We start from the raw sequence: 25,732 nt of genomic DNA, 5'->3' as shown, positions 1-25,732 counted from the left end.
TGAAAGTATGACGTTGGATGACTCAACAAAGAAATGGTTTTCACATCGACACTTCAACATTTGTGGCAACTGTCACAAAGGCTGTGGGCTTTAATGCAAGTACACAAGGAGATCCTGTAAATTGATTTCTTTTAGCAAGTTTCCCATACTCATTCAGCACACACTCATACCCACCACACACTCATTCTGACTCGCTTTGTGGTAGACATATGGCATTAAAAGGAAAAAAAAAGTCACCTTCTCACCAAACATCTTCAACATCTGTTTGAAACAACATCAGGTGACACAAAAATAAAACAAGGTTTAAAATGCAAACCATACTTCATTAAATGATTTTAAAAGTTTTACGGCTTTTTCTGTCGGCCAACTGTTTTATATCCAACTATTTCAAAAATCTCAGTTGATCGAATCTAAGATGTGGTAAAAACATAAAAAGTTATTTTGAAACAAAGACAACATCAAGTGATTCTAAAATTGACAATGGCCTGTTTGTAAGTATGCAACAATAGGTTGTTGAACAGCTACTTTTCATGGAATAAAAAAGCAATAGGAAGTGACTTAAAATGACTGCCACTGAAGGCAGAGAGGAAAAATCATCACAAGTAAGGTACACCGATGCCTGTTTTAAATGTCTATTCTCTCTTGATGCCTGCTTTTAGCACATTTCTCAACTAGCAGTTTTAAACCTCATTAAATACTGCTAACTATGCCCAGTATAAACCTCATTAAATACTGCTAACTATGCCCAATATTTTTGAAAGTGCAGCACAAACACCTCCATAGGCCATGACCTCTGCTGTAAACTGAAGCTGGTATGATAAACAGGCAACAAATCGAATATCATCTGCACAAACCACAATTGCACCCCAGAACAATAACTACCATCAGGCAAGTTCATCTCAACTTTACAGAGTTAGCCCTCCTGGAACGAGCTGTGAACATTCCTATAGTCTCTCCTGACAAGCCAGTGTGTCATCATGGTGCAAGCTCTTCATGCAACTGTCCATTGTTAGGCCTCTTCAGGACATAGCCTCAACCAGGTCAATCAAGCCAAGGGCACGATCGTGCTCCACAGATCCCTCAGCCAGTTTGCTAGCTGCTCGGTTGATGAGGACAGCTGTGTCAGTGACTGGGGCATCTTTATATGCTAGCTGATCCACATCCTGTACAGAAACAACCAATGCAACAACTGGATGTCAACATGATGGTGGTAACTTTACAGGTTAGGAGATTAAAATAACGGAAATAAGTTGTTTGTGAAGCCATTTTAGTATCAAAAACCTACTTTCATTGCCTCTTGTAATCATTATTTTCCAGAATCACTCAGCTATCACTGTATTTCAATGTCTGCATTATTAAATTCTCTTTTTTTCTACATTTTTAGGTCTGTTTTTGTTTTCAATTCACATACTTTTCAATATTTCAATAATATGAGCTCTGTCTACAGCAACGCAAGCTCATTTTACACTCTAAAAACCCAACTCCTCCCCGTCCCCAGAGTAATACAAACAAAGGACCAAAGAAAGACAGAGGCAAAGTGAGACATACCACACTGTATTTAGCTGAACCAGCCACACAGCATCAGGAACAGAAACTAAAATTTCAATGGCTTGACAAAGCTGTTGTCTCATGTTCATATACTCACCTGCTACATTACATGCTTTCTGCAGCACTATGTCCAACACTTGGCGTTGTGTAATAAGACATCAAACCTCTGCATATACTAGACACTAAGCCCCTGCTTACAAGTCCCTGAGAGTGCTGTTAGGAACTCACTAGTGATCGTAGCCAGCTAGAAATGTTTGGGGTGATGATGGAGAACAGGTGAAGTGTGGCTCGCGGGTTTTCATAGATCAAGCGATATGCCAGGCGGCGTCCTGCCAACACCAAAAGCTGGGATCCCATTAGGTCATGTTCATTGACTGTGGTCAGTACCTGTGGGAAAAAAAGAACAGCAAGATCTATTGCATCACAGGAATGGTATAGATTAAAAATTAAGTTTTAATGAAATATTTTTAACAGAAAAAATTTCATAACAAATGATCCTAAACTTTAGTCATCATGCGCAACATTTCAACTGTGGAACATTCTTTCAAACAGAGATACGGTACTTTTGTGCTGTGAGATGTCCTAAGAACACTGGATGGGATTGTATCCTGCTGTATTGTGGGATGTGAACAAAGGAAAAAATTGTTGTTCTAATTGTGTCCACTGACCTCCTCTGCAAGTTTGTCATGACCCTGAGAATACAGTTCACACACATGCTGCCGCTTCATGAAGTCCATGTCAAGCCCAAAGTCCCGTGCTAATGTTAGCACTATCTGTGGCCAGCGGAATGCTAATGGGTGCTGTGCCCTTTGTCGCCTGGATGGTGGTGAAGAGGCCAGAGAGGGTTCTACCACTGAAGGCTGAGGAGGATCCAGTGTACTGACAGCATATGTGATGATCTCTGCTAAAACCTGCAGAAACAATGTCAGCAGAACACAGCGGAGTTACGTCTAAAATGATGGCATGTTTCATGAATAGATCTTACCCCAGATCTGGATACGTAAGTTAGTGTATCACTACATGATATCACCATTACAAATACTTACTGTTCTACGGGCAAGAGCAAGTGACTCTTCCACCTTCTGATTAGGTAAAAGTGGATGAGAGTGCAAGTCCTTGAATAAAGCAGCATGGCCCTGGAAATGACAAAACAAGAATACATGTAAACACAGATGCACACACACTAAAAAATAAGCAAACATTCATGCGCATACAACAGAAATACAAGCACAAAAACATGTATCCTATGCACATAAACAATTACTAAAGATGAGATTTTAGACCCTAAAAAGGAAACTGAAAAAAATGAACCTACATAAAGAACAATAACTCACCTTTCTGTCAAAAAGGGACAAAACCTTCACACTTTTCATTTTAAATATCAGGATGGCATGCATGAGCGTAGCAAGGTGCCAGTGCAGGCGGACCAAGCCATAGTTCGTAGGCTTGGCATCCACAGCAAGCTCAGCTAAGGACGCAGGGCCATGGGCTCCTTGCCAGATGGTTTCTATGTTGAAAACTGGTACCTCATTGGCTTCGCAGTTGGCCTGAGAAATAGAATGTAAACACAGTGCTGTTGTTTCGCAAGAAGCAGAGTGTAAAACCAGTGTGAAAACAATGGTTATGTTTCAATATGATTCAAGTGGTTTTGATGTTTTAGATAAAATCCTATTTCAGATGCAGGAAGTGATCAGAATTCTAGCTTTAAAAATGTGTTAGGTAAGTCTCTAGATAAGTATCCACCACAGAAACTGTTCAGGGTAAATCATTACTGATACTGAACTTAGCAGATAAATGTGAATGAAACTAGGCAACAGGTCAGGTACACAAAGATTTGTAAATGCACAGAAGAAAACCACCAAGCAGAAGCGAAATAGATGCTAAAGATAAAGACTTTCATGCTGTACATTTCTATGACAGTTTAAGATTATTTCAATATCCCACAGTACATCTGAATGCATGCAAGTTTATGTCCCTAAAAGGCACAGTCATCATAGCACAATACTACTTTTTTGTTCACACCAGCTCTGCTTGCGGACATATCACAGCACGTTAAGAGTTAAGGCAGCAGAGGAGAAGCAGGCTGCCGCACACGATTCTAAGTATAATGTAGGTCTTACAGCAGAGACAGAAAGTATGATGAAGGTCTCATAGCAGATATGGATAGTATAAGTCTCGAAGTAGAGATGGATAGTATGACGTAGGTCTCATAGCAGGGATAGTCAGTCAACTAAAAGGCTTTGTCCAAAGTGCTCTTTCTGGTGGCCTCAGCCTCCATGCTTGATTCTGCTGACAGTTTATTTATAAAAACTTCTCATATCACTATATTTTTTAACATCTGATGATTCTACTTCTAATATTCTAGATTTTTATTGAGTATTCTGCAAAATATGTTTAGTTGCTCTTCCTTTCAGAAACACGCAAGTGAACATGAACATTATTTAGGACAGCTAGGTTGGGATCCCTAAGGGAAAAAAGTATAAAAAATTAGATGCAAAAGGTCAGCCAAAATGCATGCAAAAACAAGGACATAAAATATGTCTCCTCAATGAGCTTTGAAGACAAGGACTTTAAGTTTGTCAAATCAAGGAACTTCAACCTTCCCAGCTTGACCGGTTACATGGCACACAATGAAAGAATACCTCACAAGGATGGTGAAAACAGTGTGAACACCGTACGAATCATGCTCAACTCTGAGAGGTGATGTGGCTGAAAATGGCGTGCACATTACAGGAAGCATAACAAGCAGTAAATCACTCTCTGCATCAACATCACTCTTGGCAGTTTAGGAGTTGATGGTGATGATGAACAGTGGGGGCAGCAGCAATGATTACAATGATCACAAATCTATCTATCTATCTATTCCTCTTCGTGCATCAGGTTGCACATAAGGCCTCAACCAGAGTCCGCCACCGATGTCGATCGGCTGAAACCCGCTCTAGGTGACCCCATGTCCAGCCCTTTCCTTTCATCTCCCTTTCCACTGTTCTTCTCCAAGTTTCCTTTGGGCGGCCTCGTTTTCTTCGGCCGTCTGGAGTCCATCGTAGGGCGACTCTGGAAAGGTCTGCTGTCTGCTGGCGGAGCACATGTCCAATCCATCGCCAACGCCTTCGTTGAACCTGCGTGGTGATGGACTCGGTTTCAGTTCTTCGGTGGAGTTCTTCGTTGCTGATGGTATTTGGCCAAAAGATGTTAAGTATGCGCCTGAGGCATCTGTTTTGGAAGACGTCAAGCTTGTTACTGATGGTTTTGGTCATCTTCCATGATTCTGAACCGTAAAGGAGGGTGCTGATAACATTTGACTTGAAGATTCTCAGTTTGATCTTCTGGCTGATGTTTTTTGCCTTCCATGTGCTCCTGAGTGAGGCGAAGGCCTGGCTGGCTTTCGCCAGTCGGGCTCGAATCTCCACCTCCGCATCCCCGGTGTTTGACATTTTGGACCCAAGATAGGTGAAACTGTCAACTTCCTCAATCTCTTCTCCATTTAGTTTGATGCCGTCTTGGACTCTGGCGTTCACTCTCATACTTTTCGTTTTCTTTGTGCTGACCTTCAAGCCAAGGTTTCCAGCTGTTTCTGAGAAGGCCTTTGTTTTTTCCTGCATGTCTTGGTGGCGGTGTGACAGCAGGGCAATGTCATCAGCAAAGTCCAAGTCTTCCAGCGTTGTTGTTGCTGTCATAGTCATGGTCCATCTGATCCCTCTCCTCTCACTGTCGGTGGAAGTCTTCATGATCCAGTCCATGGCCAGGATGAAGAGGAACGGCGACAGAATGCAGCCCTGCTTCACCCCGGTACTGACGTTGAAGGGGTCTGTGAGCTCCGTGTCACAGACAACCTGGGATTTGAAATCGCTGTACAGCATTGCAATGACCTGAACAAGTTTTGCAGGGACTCCGTAATGCCTCAGGATCTTCCATAAGGACTCGCGGTGGATGCTGTCAAAAGCCTTCTCCAGGTCGATGAAATTGATGTACAGCGGTGTGTTCCATTCGTTGCTCTGCTCCAGAATCTGTCGCAGAATGAAGATGTGTTCGGAGCAGGATCGCCCAGGACGAAATCCTGCTTGCTGTGGTCGGAGGTCTTTCTCAAGAGTTGCCGTCAGTCTTGACAAAACAATCTTGCTGAAGACCTTGCTGGTGAGGGAAAGAAGTGTTATGCCCCTCCAATTATTGCAGTCTCCAAGATTTCCTTTCTTGGGTAACTTGAAGATGAGCCCTGTCTTCCAAGCAACAGGGAGCTGCCCTGATTCCCAAACTTGCTTGAAGATTTCAGTCAGCTTGGGAGCTGTCACACTTATATCTGCTTTCAATGATCACAAATAACTTCTTCAAACTCCCATTTGTAACCTAAAGTCAGGAATGCCCTGACTAGCCAGTTGATTCAACACATTTTCTGAGTGAGATTTGTGTAATTAGCACAGGCCAGTTCTGTCAGACAAACATACATCTATGCAAGTACATTAAAATACTAAGTTAACTTGTACAACTCTCCATGGGTTAAGAAAGTTTAAAATATAACAGGCTGGGTTCAACTTTCTTTGGAAAATACTTTACTGTGGCAACAGAGAATATTCAACTTGTGTCTGTCAAGGTCACATCTGAAACTTAACAGCTTCAACTAATTTCACTGTTGTTGATTGTAATGCAAGTTGAACTAAGTGTCTGTGCTTTTGTAACAATTGTCTTTCCACTAGAGAGAAAAGCTGCTCAACAGGAGTTCTGACTCACAATTCTCTTGATGTAGAAGTTATGAGTAAAAACAAAACCACCCAAGAGCATTACTGCACGCAGTCAGAAGTTGAGAAAGAAAAGCAATATAAGATTGCAGGCTCTTCTGAACAAAACATCTGGGAAGAGTTTAATATGGCATGCACTTTGTAAATTCAGAACAACCAGTCTGACACCAGCACGCATCCACACACACATACACAATATTAAGACAGCCAGCAGTTCTCCACAGACCTGATTTCCGACAACCTGTTGAAACAAGAGGGGCCGTTACCTAAACTTAAAGCCAGGAAGTGTGGTCTCTGTTTAATCAGTTTTAGGTATACGCACAATCACCAAAACACACACACCCTCACCGAACATGCACACACATGCAGGCATGCATTCCCACAGACATACACATCACATAAAGACATATACAAATGAATGACAAAGAAACAGAATGCTAGCATAAAGCAGAGAGACATGGCTGTCACCGCAACATGAAGCGGACTGACTTCAATTACTTTAGCAATAATAATGACAGTTTTCCCCATGAATCATCCTAGTTACCAAACTGATATGCACCAGAATTGCAATGGCAGGCAAAGAAATGTTTTGAGTACCTACAATGTTCATATTTTAAAATTAGAACTAAAACATGTCTCACATCCATGATGACATCCAAAAGCTCCACGACGATGCCCACAAAAGTCTCCATGGTCTGTTCACTCATTCCTGCTTCCTGCACATCAAAGTCATTGGCCTCATTGTCTACTTTAATCATCTTCACCAGTCTACGTCACACTTTTATCATGAGTGCCAGTCTACATCACACTTTCATCAGCAGCACATCTACATCACACTTTTCCCAGAAAACTACCCTTATATTCACAACCTTCTGCCCTTTACAGCACTGTAGGCAAAACCTAAAATGTGACAAATTTGTATCATAAACAGGATTCGTCTATCTTAGTTACAGTGCTTTCACTGCACATGGCAATATTTGACATGAATAGCAACTTGTGACATTGTTGATTGATTTATCTTTTGGCATGGTTCAAATTTTATTAGGTATTGGGTTGATCTGGTTTTGGCAGGGGTTAGGTGTCATCCCAAAAAATATCACTTACTTTTCTACACAGTCTGTCCTTTGGCGACTTGCCCACCTAGTCACAGCAGCAGAATAGATAAGCAAGAATGCACAAAGCCAAATATAAAAACAAGCACAACTTGTTAAAAGTTTAGCTATCAAAAACTCTGCGTGTTCTTTTAGTTGCTGCATATTCTTTGATTCAATTTTCTGTTCCAATAACGATAAGTCAAATCAATAATTATTCTAAACTGAGCAATGGCATGTTTAACTGCTAGGGTAGCACTGATGGTAAATTGTGTAAAATATTCTACAAAGGCTGGCAGCATGATGATGATTACAACAGCTTTATTAATGCACAGTTATTAGATCAGGTGTGCCCATATTTTAAAAACATATCAGGAAGGCTTGTCCCACCTTTTCCATCAAATTAGCAATGGCCGACATTCTTTTGAGAATAAACATGTGCCACAGCATACTGGACACTCCTGTTACAGGAAGAGCACAAAAGGAAATGTTGATCACGTACGAATATAAGAGAATGCTTTTTATATGTAGTAAGGGTGAGGTGAAGGCATGCAACACAATGTCAAACTGCTTTAAGAAGTATTCATAAATAATAATAAAGCACAAAAGGTATTTTACGCTGCTGATTTGTTGCTATAACTTAAATAAAACATCAAAAGAAGACAATATTTCACAATATCTTTTTAAGTAACAATAAAATCAAGTTTGTGTAGGTGACAAATCTTTAGCGCATGTCTTCTACACCTTGTGACACATCTGTGTGGTAGTTATAAAAATCATGACCTTACCTTGCCGAAGTACAGCATTCTGAACAAGTTTGAGATATTCCACAGACATCTGCAGGTGTTTCACAACCTGTTACAAAAGGTAATCATACAGGCGATAAATGGGAGATATTCTGTATCTTCAATACAATGGCCTAATTCAGCACTCTATGAATTAACTCCATTTTCCTGTCATTCACCTTCACATGCTTTCTCCTGCATTATGACAGCCCACATCATCCATTGTTTAAAAATCGATGAACATTTACATTCACACATATATATACTAACATGATGGAACCGTTCATGTTCCACTACCAAAGATCTATGATGACTTTTTTTTCTAATCTCTTTAACTAAGGCAGCAATACATAGGTGGTGCAAAACTCACATCTGGATCTTTGTTCCATAGCACAACATACTCCCAGCAGCAGTTTGTAATGAGGATGTCATTTTCAAGGCTATGGGGAAAACGTAAGCGTAGTGCATCCAGATGACCTGTCACATGCCATTTACACATCAAATCACTTAACCTTTAAATATGATCTTGAATTCGACAATTACAATAATTATATTTATAATATTAATATATTATATCTATATAGTTATAATAATTTTAATTAATTCTCTATGCAGCTGCAATGAGCTTACTGGACTTAGGCTGTTCTCTGTAATTATCAAGAATCTATAGTATTTATAAAGTATACCGTCATGTTTCTATAAAGCCTGAAATTTTAAGACTTTTAATTTAATTAATTTACTTTTAATTTTAAGCAAATGAGAAAAACATGAACCCAGTATAAACTATCTTTCACACAATTTCAAAATATCTCATCATTGCTATAGTGCACGTAGCATTTTTAAAATATCTGCCAACATTAACAAAGCATCATTTAAAAAATTTCGTGCATGCTTGAAGTCCCTTCTTCTATCTTCTTCAACTGTCTCCACCACTCTCATCCAAATTAAAACAAAAATGAAATAAAAAAAACTAAACCAAAACAAAGAGCCAGGAATAAAATATTATTAAGAGACTTTATGGTCACAGAGTTTTTCTAAATCAGTATGTTGCTGTAATATGCTGTCTAAAGATATGAACTGATTGGATATGTTATATATAGATACATTGTTGATTGTAATTTATATATATGTTGTATACCAATCATTAAGATATATATATATCTGCTATTCACTACTATATTGTCCACTATAGCAACTTGTTGATTTTAAGATGTTTTAGATGTGCTGTTGATTGTAATATTATTTATACTGATATACCCTAAGTTGATAATTTTCATACACTTTATAGATTTAGGCTTTTTGTAAATGGGAAAGTCTACAGAAAAGCAAATATATTCTCAGCTGTGCATAGCCTCTCACTCTTAAATCTTTTGAGAGAAGTCATTTTCTCTGCTGCATTGTCTTCTAGGTCTTCTTCCACACCATGGCTTTGCAGAACATGACTTTCCCCACTGACTTGTCGACGGAAGTTGTAGAGGGCGTGAGGGCCAAGGTTCTGGCTGGCCACAAAGCGAGCAACTAGCTCAGATATGGACCCTGTACATGAAACAGCGAAATAATAAGATGGAATATTTTTCTATAGCTTCTCTTGAGGTAAAACAGTTCAGATATGGACTGTGTGCATGACACAGAGAAATAATGAGATGGACTATGTTTGCACCTGAAACTTTCTATAGTTTCTTTTGAGGTAAACTATGATTCAGTGTTGACAATAACTATTGTGTGCAAAATAGTTTTTGAACAGATAATGTCATTTGCTACAGTTTGAACATTTCATGCTTATAATAACACCAAGGGTTTTCTTCACATACTGTAATGGTGAACAAGAGATTCATAAGACACACCAGCAGAAAGTTAATACTACTATACTACTATACCTCTTCCTCCTTCTAGGAGTTTTGAAACAGAAAGTTTGATTGGATCAGCTGGCATGCCTCCAATGTCACCATCCTTCTCACTTGCTGGAATGTTCATGTGAAGCATGGTGTTGAGAGCAAGTGTGTCTTCTAGCTGCAACACTAAAAGGTCCCATAACTCTAGATCTACAGCCAGTGACTCCCAGCTTTCAGCCGAGGTATTCATATCTTTCACACCTTGCTCCTCCTCTTCTTTGTCTGATGAAACATCAGCATCAGGGTCCTGCACCGACAGTACACTGTCAAGTGTGTGTTTAACAATCAAAATAATGCAATTAACAATGATCCTGACAACAATCACATTTTAGATACAGACCACAAATTACGCAGTTTTAAGAATTTATAAAAACTAATGGATAACAGCGGAAAAAAAAAAAAAACCCAACAGATGACAGCTTATTTTCCCCCCACACACCATTATAATATAAAATTAAAATATATACATGCATGAAAACATACATACACCTGTACATTTTTACTAGCTACCTAAACGAAAAATATTAGTTATGGATGATTTTTGAGAATGACACATGTACATGCAATTTGATCAGCTCTGCTATAACTCTAAAGTGGGCCCACTCTATTGTATGTGTGATGCTCTCAATCTTTTATTTTTATTTTTATTAAAAAATATTTGTACCAGGGCTCATGTTCATCCTTTCCTCAATTTAAAAGCATTCTGGAAATTGTTCATCTTCTCTGAAGTATTGAGGATACCATAAACTTCATCAGTCTGCAGAGACAGTGTGGACTGTTTATAGCCATACTAGCAATCTCTGAACCAGAAGTACTGAAAATGATAAATTTCTGTGCATATCTTTCACACATCTAATTATGAAAAGATCAATGTGCTCACTTTTGCTTGTGTCTGACGACCAATGAGATTAGCTGCAACCTTACGACAAGTGAGTGCGGCAAGGTATGCAGGGCAGCTGTTCTCACACTGACTGCAAGCATCACGCACACGCTGCCACCATGGAGATACAGTGTTATGGTCTACCAGCACTTCCATCATGTCTGAAAACAATATTATTTTTATAAAAAAAGCCATAAGATATGATGATTTCCACAAAAGACCTTATAAAACAACAATAAAACAAACTATTGCTTCACTGTAAAAATGCAGATATCTGTAATGATAAAAAGTTAAAGTTCATAACTTTTCAGCTGTTGGGTAAGAAACCAGCTTTTTGTGAGGATAGCATCCATCTCCTCTCCCTCGCTGATGAGGTACCCACTTATCATTGGGAAGACTACACTGCACCGCATGTATTGAATTGGCAAGAGTGTGCATCTCCAAGCTCAGAGGCCAGCGCTCTAACCACTATGCTTACCTCTTGCAATGATGGCAGTAGTCTGGTTCTGCTGTGCTGTGCTCCTTGTTAATAATAATTTGTTGATTTATATAGCACTTTTTCCCACCATTAAAGGTGGTTATACTCAAGTTTACACGATTTTGTACAGGCTCCATCATAAGTAGGTGCATGTGTTACTACTGTAACAGAGTTGGACCACTCACAAATCTTGGCTGTGAAAAAACAGACAGAACTTACCTGTCACTGACATAACAGAGGTGACAGAACCACTCACCTGTCATTGCAGTAATAGAGCTGACTAGGGCACGAAGACAGGGCAGCGCAGACAGTGAATGTTCATCACTAGAAAGCCAGTGAAGCAACAGCAGGTTCTGAAAGCAGTGGTCAGAACATGGCAAGTGGGTACCAGAAAGCAGTGGTCAGAATATGGCAAGAGAGTACCGGATGGGAGTGGAGCATGTTGGTGTCATTTGCTATATTCTATTGCTCTAATAAGATTGAGGAAATGCAGCTCACTAGCAACTGTTCTGGTGCAAGACTGCTCTGCTGAAGCACAAGACCAATATCTTGAGCGCTGCAGGCCCCCTTCAAACATCCATAGAACAGCAGATGTGCTGAAATCAGTGATATTAGTCTCTTATTCATTCTCTGATACTGTTTAAAAAACCTATATTTTGTATAACCTAAGAAGAGTATAACCTGTGCCTAGTGTAACCTAAATTTTGTTATCAGGAAAAATACATAATTTTGTATCAAAATCTCAAAAGTAGTTATACATACACATGTACGAGACTCAGACATCAGCCATCTTGTGGCACCCAAATTATACATGACATACTGAAACAGTAGACAAGCCAGCACAACAAATCCTTTGGCATCTAGACAGAAGTAGCAGTACTCTCTCAGTCACACAGCTCATTACAGCATAACCCCTCTGTGTATCTATCCCATCATCCATCAGACAGAGCATCTATCCTTCAAACAATGCATTCATCCCAGTGTCTATTAGAAAGTGTATTATCCCTTGCTTGTGGCCTCAAGTTAATGTGAAAAATTTACCACCAGGCAGACCAGAGATAAACATCTGTGGAAAATACTGAATGTGTACAAAATACTTTCAGCAACCAGAAATTATAAGCAGCTATCAGCTAACAGAAGACACTGTGTTCCATCAGCTGCTGGTGCTGCATCAGCCATCAAAAGCTCTAACATATGAAAAACAAAACCAACAAAGGTATCTCTGGTTACATTAACAGCAGAAGCAGCTTACCTAAAGCTTGCCTGCGTTCTTCCGAGACCTCTTTGCTGATAGAGATGGTTGTGATAGTCTTGTCAGTGTCACTGGCATGAGCCCTACTTGAGAAACAGTGCAAGAAAGAGGTTGGCGGCAGCTGTGTATGTGTAAACCTTACACGCAAACCACAGCTGATCCGTGCCGTTTCAAATTCTTTCACCCTTGTAGCAACATTGGCTGCTTCTTTCTCTTGAAGATCAAGTACCTCTTCCAATGTCTACACAAAATTTCAAAATTAATTCATAACCTTTTCATTTTTCATAACAGCAAAAAGAAAAATCTCAGCACAGACTTATCCTGTTACAGAATGTTACAGAATGAAGGCAAAGTGGATGTCACAAGACCCAACAGCATAATGTCTCACCTCTGCATCGAATATTTCTGCTTGTTGGGCAACACCCTGGGATGAGAGCATCACAATGGATGCATACATATCCAACAGCGCTGCCTGGGTGCTGGCAAATCGCAAAAGCATGCGACTGTCAATGTCTAGGCTTTCCTCACCTGCTCCAAGAAAAACAAATGTTTGTTGAGTATTAATCTAATGTTCAGTTAGCAGTCTATGCACTAGATATACCTGTACAAAATCAGCTTACGGTACTTTGATATTATGCTGTATTCTACATCTAATGCCAGATGAGGGTAACACATACCTCTTGCTGCCAGTCGGGCAGTAACAGCCTGCACAATCTCTTGCATGAAGCTGACAGACAAGTAGCGAGTGCTCAGAATCTTCTCGAGGGCCTGTGATAGAGTTCAGAGTGCATGTACTGTATATGGTTAGTTAACGCTACAAGCTCTTGATACAGTTTTCTAACGATGCTTTTAAAAAACAGAAGGAAATTAATCCTTCCCTACCTCTTTTTCACTGTTCACACACCATGACTGCATCTTTTTACTCACTAACATCCTGCATCTTCTAGTGAAGAAAGACAGATGTTCCGCACATCTTTTAGTCTAGCCTGCTACGGCAACTGACAAATAACACCACAAATGAAACTCAGGAACCTTCCCTCATATTTTTATCCTTTGGCTTTAGTTTCACTCTGTACATGGATGCATTCCATATGGCCACCGCAGCTTGCTTTTCTATTGAAAAATCTTTATCTAACATTCAGCTATGACGAATATGACTTCCACTGACATAGGATAAGAATTTATAAAATCTTATTACTGTCTTCAAGTTTTGCATTTAAATGAAAAGGGGAAAGTAAAGAGATCTGAAAAATGTAGTGCAAAATCTAGGCAAAAATAGGGCGCTAAGCATTAAATTTTAAAAAATGCCTCTTACATTATCAGAAACTGTTAAGTGCATAATAATATTGTACAAAAATATCAAACAGAACTTGCACTTGCCTGGATGATGTCTTCTGAGTTTATTGTGTACATCTCAAATGAAATCAGTGATGTTATTTAAATTCACACATTTCCAACCAAGCTAGAATGCAATTGAAAAACTCCGGCCCCTTATTTACTAAACACATTTACAGTGAGACACAAAGGTTGCTAACCATACCTGATGGCTGATACTGGCTATTCTGATGTCCAAGAAGGTCTCTCTAACAGCAGCTTTCAGATTTTCTGAATAATTAAATATTGTATAATGAATTAACCATTCAACTGTACAAGTTAATAAAGTGTATGCATGTATTCATATGAATGACAGAGATAATGGAACTTTGTGTGTGTGTGTGTAATTGGAATACATAATTTGGTACAATTGGAATACATAAGAATTTCTTTACATTGAAGTCAAAACAACTCTTTAACAACATTCATTACAAACTACTCACAACATGCTAAACAGACTCAGAAGTTCAAACTGGCTTCTAGGGATGGGCGGTGGGGGAGAGTTGCCCCAGACAGCTGTCAAAGGCCATTGGTTTTATCCTACCCATTCACATCCTGTTCAATCTCTGTTTCATGCCGGAGCTCTCTAAGATGACATCAGCTACCACATAAAAAAAATACATCTGTTTCACATACCTGTTTCACAGTTGGCTTCCTTCAAGATGGATTTAAGTTTCTTCAGTAAGTGCAAGTCTCGTGCTCTCTTGCTGCTCTTATCACTGAAATAAATACAAGGTGAAGAAAAAGCTATGAGGTAGCCATTATGCATCTTTTTCCCTTCAAGAAAATTAACAATGGGAATAACAACTTCAGGCAAGTTTAAACAAGCGCTTACCTGAGAGCAAGATGGAAAGGTATGTCTAAAGTCTTAATGCAGCCTTCGGGATCCACCAGAGCACAGTGGAACATCTGAGGCTTGACTGTATGATATGTGACATTGTTCAATCCCATCATGCCATGGGAAGGACAGACCAGGACACAGTGCTTGCTGACATTGAACGCTGCCACACGAGGGCCATGGACAGCAGTCCACACTTCCAGAATACCACGCCGTGGTGCATAAATAATGAGAAACTGTGCCACTCGAGAGTGGTCTCCCTTACCACCATCTTCTTTGATTTGAACCCAGCCTATCTGAGCATCCCGGTATCCTGCGGCCATCAAAGAAAGAAACTTTTAGCCCATGCAGGATTACCTCATGTTTAAAACATAATTAATTTAAGCCCTTTCCACTATTATATTAATTTGAATAAGTGGGAAATCACCTTTAGGTGGAAGCACTTTCCTGCCAAACTGAACTAAAACCACCCACCAACCAACCAGACTGATTTGAAAAGGAGCAACAAAACTCATCCCCACCCACCACCCCAAAAAGAACCATGTGATAATAAGTAAGATGTTTTGATGTTTCAAACATAATACCTTTCCACATCCGCACAGCAATACCATGCTGAATGTCAACAAGGATAACGCGACCGAAGCTGTCGGTGGTTGCCATATACGTATTACAAGGGGACAGCACTATGCTGTGTCCCATTCTTCGTTTGTCTGGCAACCCAAAGCTGAAGGAAAAACAAATGATGCAAATAAATAAAATTCTTCCCAGCAATGTTTATAGACAAAGAAACTGATTATTAACCACCGCACAATGAATGCAAGCAAAATCAATACAAACGTGCCAAAAAGGCATACTGGAAAGACATAATGTCAGAGTAACATCAATACTGTAAATACAATTGTTAGTGACATACCGTAATGGAAGAGGTGCAGCTGGCTCAATCTTTGGTGGTTTTTCTTTTGCATCTTCTTTCTGCCATCCACCAAACCCCAGCCATCCACTAGAAAGTCAAAGAAGCATACAAAGTCATCATGTTCACAACCAAAAACAAATACTACAAAAATTGTACATTACAGACAGCTCCATCACTAAATAAGCACTTTATGTGTAATGCTTTACTTATAGATTCCATACTTAAAATAATCCATAATAGACATTTTTAAAAACAAAAGCTGATCTTTTTCAAAGAAAAGTTGGATTAAGTGTGTAAACACCATGTAACCATGGTCATCAATGTTTAATCATAGCAAAGCAAAACAAAAAACACACTATCATATATTTACAGCCACTTTTAAGCCTGTTTTAACACACACACACACAACCAAAACCAACATTTTATCTATGGCTGTACAGGTGGGTTGCTGAGGGTACACATATTTTAAAGCATCTCTTATTCTTACATACAGGCATAGCATAATGTTTGCCTAAACTAAGTAAAATGCATTATCCTGCTAAGACATGTTTTAGTATGGATAAAGTACTGGAAGCTTTTCTAGCAATTTGTTATCACAACAAGAAGCCAAATCCCTCTGCTTGACACCAATGACCTTAGAACAAATATGAACTGTTAAAACTGTTCCTATCATAGATAAATAGCAGAACCAGAGTACAAGGGAAAAAGATTAACAAAAAACCTTAATTTTATCTAAAAGACTAAGATACAGCTTACCTAGCAGCAGACATAAGTGCCGACTTAATCTTGTGTGCCATTGCCATGGCAACCTCTGACAGAATTGGCTGCATTGTTCCCTGGTGAGTATAGTAAAACATTCACCTGTTAAACCCATCTACCATACGAATTAGACCAACAAGAATCTAAACTCTGTGCATCCCATCTTAAAGTTCTATTTCAGCATGCAATAGGCAGGAGAGCACAGTGTAAAAAGATGTTAAACAATTAAGTGTCCTTCTCTGAAAACCCACGTGTGTACTACGATTTTTCAGGTTTACGCATGCGCAGATTTTCCAAGTGTTCCCTGAGGATTGGAGTGTCAAGGCCACGTATGCAAATGTTGACGGCATGTTAGCTGCCTTTTGGTGAAATGGGTGACAAGACTTGCACACAAGGCGCTCACCTGGCAACCGGTCAGCTCAACAGGAGGTTCCAGGTTTAGCAAAGCATAAATTTCCCATACAACAAGACTTCAGCCCCTGCCTTTCACATTTCACCTTTTCACACTTCAGTGAAGTGACAGGAAATTCCAAACTATGGGCCCAAATACTAGGCTACATTAATCAGATGTCACTCCAGACTTTAATATGATTAATGACATAAAATTAATACCTGGACCTACACCCTTTTGATGGCAGTACCCTGTGTGTTCTTATATACTATTTTAAAGCTTTAACTCATGAAATCAACTGAAGTGTGAAAACCTCATGGTATTAAGATTTTTTAAACTCTCCAAACAGTAATTCAAAGATGCATTCCCCAACTTCTAATGGTTATCTTCTGAGTAAATCAATTTAGTCTTAGTTTCTGGACTAAAATTAATTCAAAACTTGAGACACTCACCTCAACAGCATAAAAAAATCCAACATATGGCCCCATGCCAGATGTTAGGAAGACTGTGGCTGCAGGAGGCGATGTCTTTACAATGGTGTTAAATCCTCCTTGCATGGAAGCATTCTTCATCTGGTCAAAGGGATTGGAGCTCACTACACCTGCAAAGACACAACAGTTCCATCACCAAATATAGACAGCATCACCTTTTTCTGTTAATTTATTGTGGCTTAACCATACAGAAATATGGGGACCGAAAAAGCCAGGATGTCCATCAGGTTATAAGGGAACAGAGTAAATCCTTTTCTTTGAAAAGCGAGCTTTACAAGACTCCTTTTTTTACTACTGCTATCAAAGCACATTTGCTAAACCAAAGTGCATTGAATTTGTTAATAATGTTTCCTGAAAATCCAGATTAGGACAGTGAACTTCTAAAACCTAGCCACACAAACAACAGAACATTTTGAAGCCTGCTTTTCACATCATATAGCCTTGAGATTTCAAACAAACATTTTGTGCAGAACACACATTTTACTTTCATTTAGTATGGGTGACAACTTTGACAGGCATTCTTGAAACTTTATACCAGAATTAAAAGGAATAGACTTATGTTGTCATATGTCACATGTGAAGATGGTATAATGTATGTAAATAAAAAAATTACAATAGTTAGCATTTCATCCCTCTTGTGCATGTGCACACACATGAAAACGCAAAAGCAAGTAAAAACAAATATTGTGACGTGAACTGACCACAAGTGACGAGATCTGTGATTGTTTCCTGGTCATTAAGTGCCCATTTCTTGTAGGCCAAGGGAGGTGGTTGAACAAAGCTTTCAGATCCGCTGGCTGTAGCTGAAATAAATGAAAAAAGCTAAACATAATGTTGGTAGTACACAACAAAAATAACAGATACAAGCTTATTTAGTTTACTGAAAAAATAAGATACAATGTTCCTTTTCTGAAACTTATTTTAACATTAAATTAAAGCTCCAAGATTCCAGCCTTTCCAGACTTCTTACTTCTAGAATGTAGATTATTCTGGTAGAAAAAATATTGAATATTCTGATCAGTGTGAAAGATTGAGAGAACTTTTGAAGTGAGTTGATGGTAAGACAGCAAGAACATCTACCTCTGGCCACCTGGTTCCGGCATGCCCTCAGAGACTGAATGAGACTAAAGCCATCGATGGACACCACTGCTTTCTTGTAGAGAATAATCAACTCTTCATGCTGCAACACACACACACACACCCAAACACATCCACAATTATCAAAACAGACCTGTATTTTCTATGTGTTACGTTAAGTTTTCCTTTGTAACACATGAAGTCCACATGGAATAAAACAAAAGTATAAATAAGACCCAAATAAAATAACTTTTATTTTGAGGTGGTTGATGTCGTGAAGTGAGAAAACAGCAGTAATAAAGGAATGCAAGTGTGGTGTCTAAATATGATTACGAAGAAGGTAATGGTACCTAAAGGTTTATTTTAGGTTACAATGACAGCCACACCTGTGGTTTGTTGCTCCTCATACACACACACAAAACTGCAAAACATATTAAGTTCTCCCCCCACTCCTAACCCACAGCCTATTTCCTCCAAATACTGCCCTTTACCTTCATCCAGACAAGTCTTGTCTCAGTTCAACATGTGACTTTTGTGTTTACCTTTTCTGCCATGCCTAGAAAACGTGGTGGTTCATATGTACGGCACTTCAGTTTTTGTACTGGTTCTATGTGCAACAGCTGTGACAGCAGCAACACACCTGTCTGAGAGTGAACATACATTTCCTTGCTGGATATAAAATGCTCATCTATTTCACACCATCATCATCATTGCGTTCATTGTCAACAGCAATAATAATATAAACTTATCAAGTCCTAAGTATGAAAAGGTATCTGCCATATCTGAGAAGTAACAAAGAAAAAAATAATCTAAACATGCAATGCAAACTACATCAATATTGTTTTTACTGTATACCTTTACACACTTTGTGATTTTGTTGTAAGAATCTGAAAGCTTCTACCCCTTCTTCCTCACACACATATATGTTGTACCTTTCTTAAATAAGCACATGATGTTAACACACCTAAGTATTTATGTATACCTCCTGACCTACTACACCATCATACATACCTCAGTGTACATCCTGACATATCCTGATGACATCCCAATAATGACACATGTCCAGTCTGGAGCTCCCTGCGTACTTCTGTCACAAAGCAACATTGAAAAAAACATTCAATGAAAATGCAAAATAGTTTTCAAGCCATAAAATATACTGTTACAAAATTTATTAAAATTTTAAATCTTTGTAAAATTAAAAGTTATTTTTCTTCCTTCTCATATTATTGCTTTCTCTTAAAATAGCATGCCTTTGTCTTTATCCACAACCTCAAAACAACTCAGATTAAGCAAATAAGACAATAGGGAAAACATATTTCCAGAATTTAATGTTAAAACATGCATGCTGTAATATTTCAAAGCATAGATTTTGCATAGAAAAGTCTGTGCAAGCATGTTTAGAAAATGGCAAGAAACAGAACATGGATGTTCACCTTTTGTGGGAAGCTAGCGGGAGACACATAACATCTGTAATAGACTCTCTGAAAAAACAGCGAAAAGTTGACATTTAAAAATGCAATTCATCTTTTACTGAATTCCCTTGGATGACAAAATAAAACTATTGTCTATAGTGAATGCAGAGTTTAAAACAACTGTTTTCGTTTAAGTTATACCAGAGTGCAATTGTTGTAATTAAACCAGCAGGCTGAGCTCAACTGAAGAATCTCCCTCTGCTTTTGAGGAACAAGGCCACAAAATGTAGACAAAACTTCTGATATATAACTCTGCATAGAAATATTTATGTCTTTTATCTGGATTTAGCCACTAAGAAAGCTAGGACCATGTGTTAACAATCATTATCTCTGATCGTTCATGTGCCAGAAACATTGTACAAATAATAAAACCAAGGGAGATCAATAAGATCAGCTTTTGAGGAATTCTCTAGCACTTATGATTAACAGCCTGTCAACAAACTGCTTCAAAAAGTGGGCACAATCATACATCAGACTCACCCATCTTCTTGTCTGACATTGCCTTGCCACACTGTTGTCAGAAGTGTATCTAGTTCCTCCCCTTTATTTTGGGGATCCCATTTTTCTAGGCAAAAGCATAATGATAACAGCAATATAAAATAACATATTTATGTCACAAAATTAAAAATGTGTAAATGTTTAGGTGGAGATTAGAGTAATATGCAGTCTTAAGCTGATAATAGCATAAACTGCCTGGGGACAGGATGACCATGTGGGAAGCTATTAATGGTCTGAGAAGGCCAAGAAAAAAAAGGGATAGGGATCATCATCATCATCATAACAACTGTACATCTGCACTCTATCGCAAGATGTAAGTTGTGCTCTGAGCATTATCCCTTCCAAAAAACAGAGAAAATGAACACTATAAGTTGCACAACAGTAAATGATCTCTAACAACAGCTGGACTGTTACTTGTAGGTTAAGATTTTTCTTTAACAAAAGTGTGTCTAAACTACTTGAATATCTGCTGCTGACACATGATATGAAGTAAAAATAAAAAGTAAAGGTCATCCCCTTTCTTCAGATCACATCTGAGGGTGGAGTGTATGATGTGTTAACCACTTTAGGCCAGCTTTTATTTTTCTAAACCTTCCCCATCCCTCTATGGAGTGAGGTACCTATTCCCAACAGCAGGGTTGACTTGAGGAAGTTTGCTGCTCTACATGGGTATCAAATCAAATCGAACACTAGTGCTCTAACCAATTGATAATCTGCTTCTCTCTCATAAGGAAGGAAGTCCTAACAAGAAGATGCTGAATCATGTTTAGTTCTTGGAACAGACAAAAAGAGGATGGACATTGTAGGTTTTCTCTGAGTACTTTTCCTCCCTTTCATCACCTTTTCTGTTCATGGTGTAGATTTCCCTGTAGGTGGAAGTATTTTCCCACCAACTAACCAACTCAAGCTATCATTTTATTCTCAGTAAACAGACCAGCAACTAATGCCTGAAAAAACTCTAACAAATGACTGCAAATGCTTTGTACAAATACTTACGTGTGAGAACACAAATACGATCTTCATTAGCAATGGCAATTATGTCATTGTTTGGAGAAAGGGAGAGAATGCTACTCTGTAACCACTTATGAACACCTTCATCCACCACCTCTACACTGGCATTGTTACTCTGAATATTGGGGCCTGGGTTATCTGAACCCCAGCCCCAGTCTTGTGCCCACTCATCTTCACCTGCAGAACAAACAAACTTCAATGACTAGGCCTTCAGCTTTCAAGGAGTAAACAGTTTGTAAGTAAATCTGGAGATTAACTCATAGCTAAGAAGCATAAGAAGTACATGTATACACATATACAAACTGTTAGCAATGACATTAAGAGCTCTGTCTTAAAATCCAGTAATACAATACTCTTATTCATGTAACATCCATACAAACTTGAAATGCCTTAAAGGAAAATAATAATAATAATAATAATAATCAAAAATTCAAAATTTGTAAAGCTCATACTCACACCCCTAAGGAGTATGCTCTTAGCGCTTAAGAACAAGAACGAAACATGGACAGCATACAAGGGACAGGAAAACTAATAACATATGAACTATAAAGGAGGAGGAATTGGTGTTTTACGCCGTGCCAGCAACTGAGGCTATATTACGGCAAGCAGCCAGCCCTGTAAACAGATGCCACGTACAGAGAAAGAACAGCGTGCCCGAGACGAGAAATGAACTCTGGGCAGCCAACCTTCACTGTACTGGTGACAGGCGCTAACCGTTGTGCCACCGGACCGCTATATGAACTATAAAAGAATAAACAACCATACTAAACGAAGAATAAAATCAAATACAGAAAATACAAAGAAAAACCCAAATAACAAGAACAAGAGATGAGAGTAACATGATATTGCAAAAGGAAGGGTGTGACAAAGGACAAGCATTATGGAAAAGGTTGTTAGGAGCAATATTTAGAGAAGAAGTGTGTTTTCAGTGCATGTGTAAAGGATTCAATAGTGGGTAGGTGGAGGGTATGGAAAGGGAGAGAGTTCCATTGTTTCACTGCACAATGACTAAAAATCCTGTTGCCATATGTTGTTGTTTTGATGACAGGAAGAGTAAGGAGATGATCATCAGACGAGCGAAGTTGTCTAGCTAGGATGTAAGGGAAGACCAGTTCAGAGAAATAATCAAGGCAGGTGCCAGCAAAGAAATTAAAACACAGCACGAACAGTTTGTATTGGATGCCACAATGGATGGGAAGCCAGTGTAGAAAACGAAGGAGAGGGGTGGTGTGGTCCCGTTTCCTAGCTCTAAGCACTAGACGTGCAGCAGAGTTCTATACTTTCTGGAGTTTGTGAAGAAGGTATTCAGGGCAGCCAGCAAGCAAGGAATTGCAGTAATCAAGTCAAGTCAAATAGCAATAGGTTGGAAAGCATTTGTAGTGCTAACTTAAAACTAGAAGGCCACCTACGGAACTTAATGGGTAGGAATTTTTTATTGCATGCTGAGCAAATAAAAATGAAACATAGTTATGACTCTTCAATATCATGACAGAATGGGCAGTTATTATCCACAGCAATGGGATTAACTACATATCTTAGGGCATGCAATTTTATGGGTGAGACACCTAATCTAAATCTAGTCAAGATGCTTCAAACAGCAGCATTTATATACACAAGGTATATAAATGTACACTGAGAAAGAAGATTTAAAAGACTAATACAGTTCATTACGATCTCTGAACATAATTTCTGCTTGCCAATCTTCTTGATAACAATCCTGAAGCCTATTTATAAATGTGAAAACAAAAAGGTCAGGGTCTCCAATCTCTTGGTTCTGCCAACATGTCCAAAACCATATATAATAACAGAAAAGATACAGAAAAGGCCCACATCATTTTGTTTTGATTATGGAGACCTAACAACATAATATACGCTTCATTAACCTGCAGAATATTTAAGAATTCATAGAGAAATGCCTTCTACTCAGCTAATTTTTTGCTTACCAAAATATACAAATGTAATTATTTTTTTCTATATCTTATTGCTCAAAGACTGAAAGACAACTTTGTACAAAAATGGTCAGACAAAATGCAGACGAGTGATAGGTACTACTTTCTGCTACAGTGTCAAACCATATATATATATAGAGAGAAAGAGAGTTTAAAGAACGAAATAATGTATACGAAAGTATTCAAAGAATTAGATTACTTACCCTCTGCATCACTTGCACCAGAAGGTAACGGAGAGCTGTCTTTAAGATGAGGAAATAAAAAACGTCTTACGGCTACAATGTCATGAAATCTTGATAAAACTGTCAACTGGCAAGACATTGTGCTGGACCTAAGCAATGTACATACGACTGTTACAACACAGTAAACATTCCCTCAGCACACGTCAGCCATGACACCGAATGACAAACCGGATGTAGTAGTCTGCTACGGAAGCAGACGTCTGCTTGGCATTACCTTGTGCACCTGAGAATTAAATTTAATGGAGAGTCTCTGATGCATCTTTACAACTGTATCTGGTGAAACGGTAGAGATTACTCAGCAATTTTACATAAAAGATGAAGGTATTTTTATCCTATTTTAAGCTAAGTCGAAAAACAAGTGGCAGCCCGCATCAAAAAGCATAAATATTTACTTCCGGTGCCAGCGTAAAAGAAGACTCGGTACTCGATAATTTCTCTAATATTTTATATCGTACTCACAATAACTGCTGCTATCCACAAAGCATTTCTCTGTTTCACCACGAAGTGTATATCCTTTTAATCATGTAAGGGAGGGAAGCCAAAGGAACTTAAAATGTATCCCTTTTCCTGGTTAATCTTATTCATGAGAGACATTATCTCGTGTATTATATCCATTCTGTTTGAGGATTTATGTTTGTGTTTTTGCTGTTTTTTTTTTTTTGTGTTGTTTTTTTTAAGCACCTGGGGTGCTGACAGTGAGTCTGATATCTGCAGTTTTTGTCGTTGCCTTGTGTTCCTCATTCTGAGGTGAAGTGTCTGAAGAGCTGTCGATCAGTATGGCAGTCAGTTCGGCTGTGAAGACTGAGGTATGCTTTGGGAGTCTGCTAGAGATGGTCATGTTGTCAGGATAGCAGACTAATAATCCACTTGTGTTTGTCTCTGGATCATGGGCTCCATCAGTATAGATCTGTGGTCTTTGTATGTGGTGTTTAGTTTGAGCTTTAATTGTTTCAGCAGTGATTTGATTTTGGTGGTGAATCATCAGACTAATTCTTTGACCAAATTCAAATTCAGGAAACTGTATTGGAGAGAAATTGTAAACCTTCCGCATTGTTAATGTACGTTTATACATCCCCGGGTTGCTGTGTGACCTGTCTGGTGGAAGCTGCTTCATGCCATACTGTGTACCACTTGAAACATTTTTAAGAAATACGTGTATGTAAATTTTTTTTTAACTGAAGGAGGGAGGAGTGTCATGGACCAGTCCGTGTCTCCATGTTTTTAGGTTAGCTTAACCCCTTCACTACTTATGAACTGCGAGATTAGAAAATATGTATGGGAGAATGAATGAGAATGTCAGCGGGAAAAGGGTTCATATCATTTACACAGGAATCGTGCATGCAGCATCCACATTTCTCAATGCTCCTCCCTCTTCCTGACTACCATCATCTCACAGTCCAGTCCAGGCCGCGGTCTTGCGGTGGAGGAAGATTTTGCCCCCATTAGCGGAGACATGAGGGATGGGCCACCTGATCTTCTGTTGTTAGGGTGCAGGCACCTTCCTGGTTGTTATTCCTACTTGTTGGAGATACATTCACCTCTGGTGTCCCCAGAGACCAGGAGTTTCCTAAACAGCTTTTTACGCATCTCTGCTGGAACAGTGGGCTTTAGTCTGTCTCCACTTAACACTTGACATGTCTTTGCTTGAACAGCGGGGTCTGCTCTGTCTCCACTTAATGGCTTTTTATGTCTCTGCTGAACAGCAGGGCGACATTGGTGTTTCACTCCGAGCCAGCAATTAAGGCTATATCAGGTATACTGTAAGGTAGCCAGCCCTGTAAACAGATGCCACAGGCAGAGAAAGAGACGTGCCCGAGACGAGAGCTGACCCCAGGACAGCCAACCCTCACTATATTGGTGATTCCGAGCCGCCCCTGCTGAACAGCAGGCTATAGTCTGTCTCCACTTTACAGATTTTTACATGTCTCTACTGGAACAGTGGGCTCTAGTCTGTCTCCACTTAACGGCTTGAAGTCTAGTCTTGCATACTTGAGTTCTTGACAATCAGTGATTGCAAATCCATGATTTTTACTCAGAAATCACCGAGATTAACCCAAT

The 25,732-nt window shown here is 39.0% G+C and overlaps 1 protein-coding gene across 3 annotated transcripts; it reads right to left on the bottom strand.

The window, feature by feature from the left end:
• Positions 1–34: 34 nt before the first annotated feature.
• Positions 35–23,853, bottom strand: LOC112569884 (rab3 GTPase-activating protein non-catalytic subunit-like). 3 transcript variants are annotated; one of them, XR_003100545.1, is made up of 35 exons: positions 23,636–23,853; positions 21,469–21,660; positions 20,455–20,539; positions 19,936–19,983; positions 19,514–19,589; positions 19,045–19,146; positions 18,506–18,605; positions 18,127–18,228; positions 17,387–17,535; positions 16,541–16,620; positions 15,785–15,871; positions 15,456–15,595; positions 14,869–15,184; positions 14,670–14,752; positions 14,200–14,264; positions 13,337–13,427; positions 13,048–13,187; positions 12,660–12,900; positions 11,906–12,003; positions 11,664–11,760; positions 10,930–11,090; positions 10,035–10,296; positions 9,517–9,693; positions 8,528–8,634; positions 8,161–8,227; positions 7,763–7,833; positions 7,386–7,421; positions 6,923–6,997; positions 6,508–6,522; positions 2,883–3,095; positions 2,595–2,684; positions 2,217–2,459; positions 1,777–1,935; positions 722–1,163; positions 35–686 (listed from the first exon to the last, which is right to left on the bottom strand). XR_003100545.1 is itself a non-coding variant. In XM_025247935.1 (34 exons), exons 1-34 carry the CDS (start codon positions 23,751–23,753, stop codon positions 1,020–1,022), a joined length of 4,230 nt encoding a protein of 1,409 aa, XP_025103720.1. In that variant the 5' UTR covers positions 23,754–23,853; the 3' UTR covers positions 35–1,019. The 3 variants fall into 3 exon arrangements, 2 of the variants coding, with proteins under 2 accessions (XP_025103720.1, XP_025103721.1); XM_025247935.1 differs by having other exon boundaries at positions 35–1,163; XM_025247936.1 differs by lacking the exon at positions 6,508–6,522 and having other exon boundaries at positions 35–1,163.
• Between the last annotated feature and the right edge of the window lie 1,879 nt (positions 23,854–25,732).

The sequence above is a fragment of the Pomacea canaliculata genome, linkage group LG8, assembly GCF_003073045.1.
Source record: "Pomacea canaliculata isolate SZHN2017 linkage group LG8, ASM307304v1, whole genome shotgun sequence".
Classification (NCBI taxonomy): Eukaryota; Metazoa; Mollusca; class Gastropoda; order Architaenioglossa; family Ampullariidae; genus Pomacea; species Pomacea canaliculata.
The sequence above is the reverse complement of the archived record's forward strand: the minus strand, read 5'-3'. Positions and strand labels throughout refer to the sequence as shown.

What these genes read in the sequence shown, in the direction of transcription:
- LOC112569884 (XM_025247935.1), bottom strand. Translation starts at nt 23,753, where the DNA reads ATGTCTTGCCAGTTGACAGTTTTATCAAGATTTCATGACATTGTAGCC. An exon ending in TCGTATTTGTGTTCTCACAC is followed by an intron (nt 20,540 to 21,468) that starts GTAAGTATTTGT and finishes GCTTTTGCCTAG; the next exon opens with AAAAATGGGATCCCCAAAAT. An exon ending in GAATGCTGTACTTCGGCAAG is followed by an intron (nt 7,834 to 8,160) that starts GTAAGGTCATGA and finishes TTCCTGTAACAG; the next exon opens with GAGTGTCCAGTATGCTGTGG.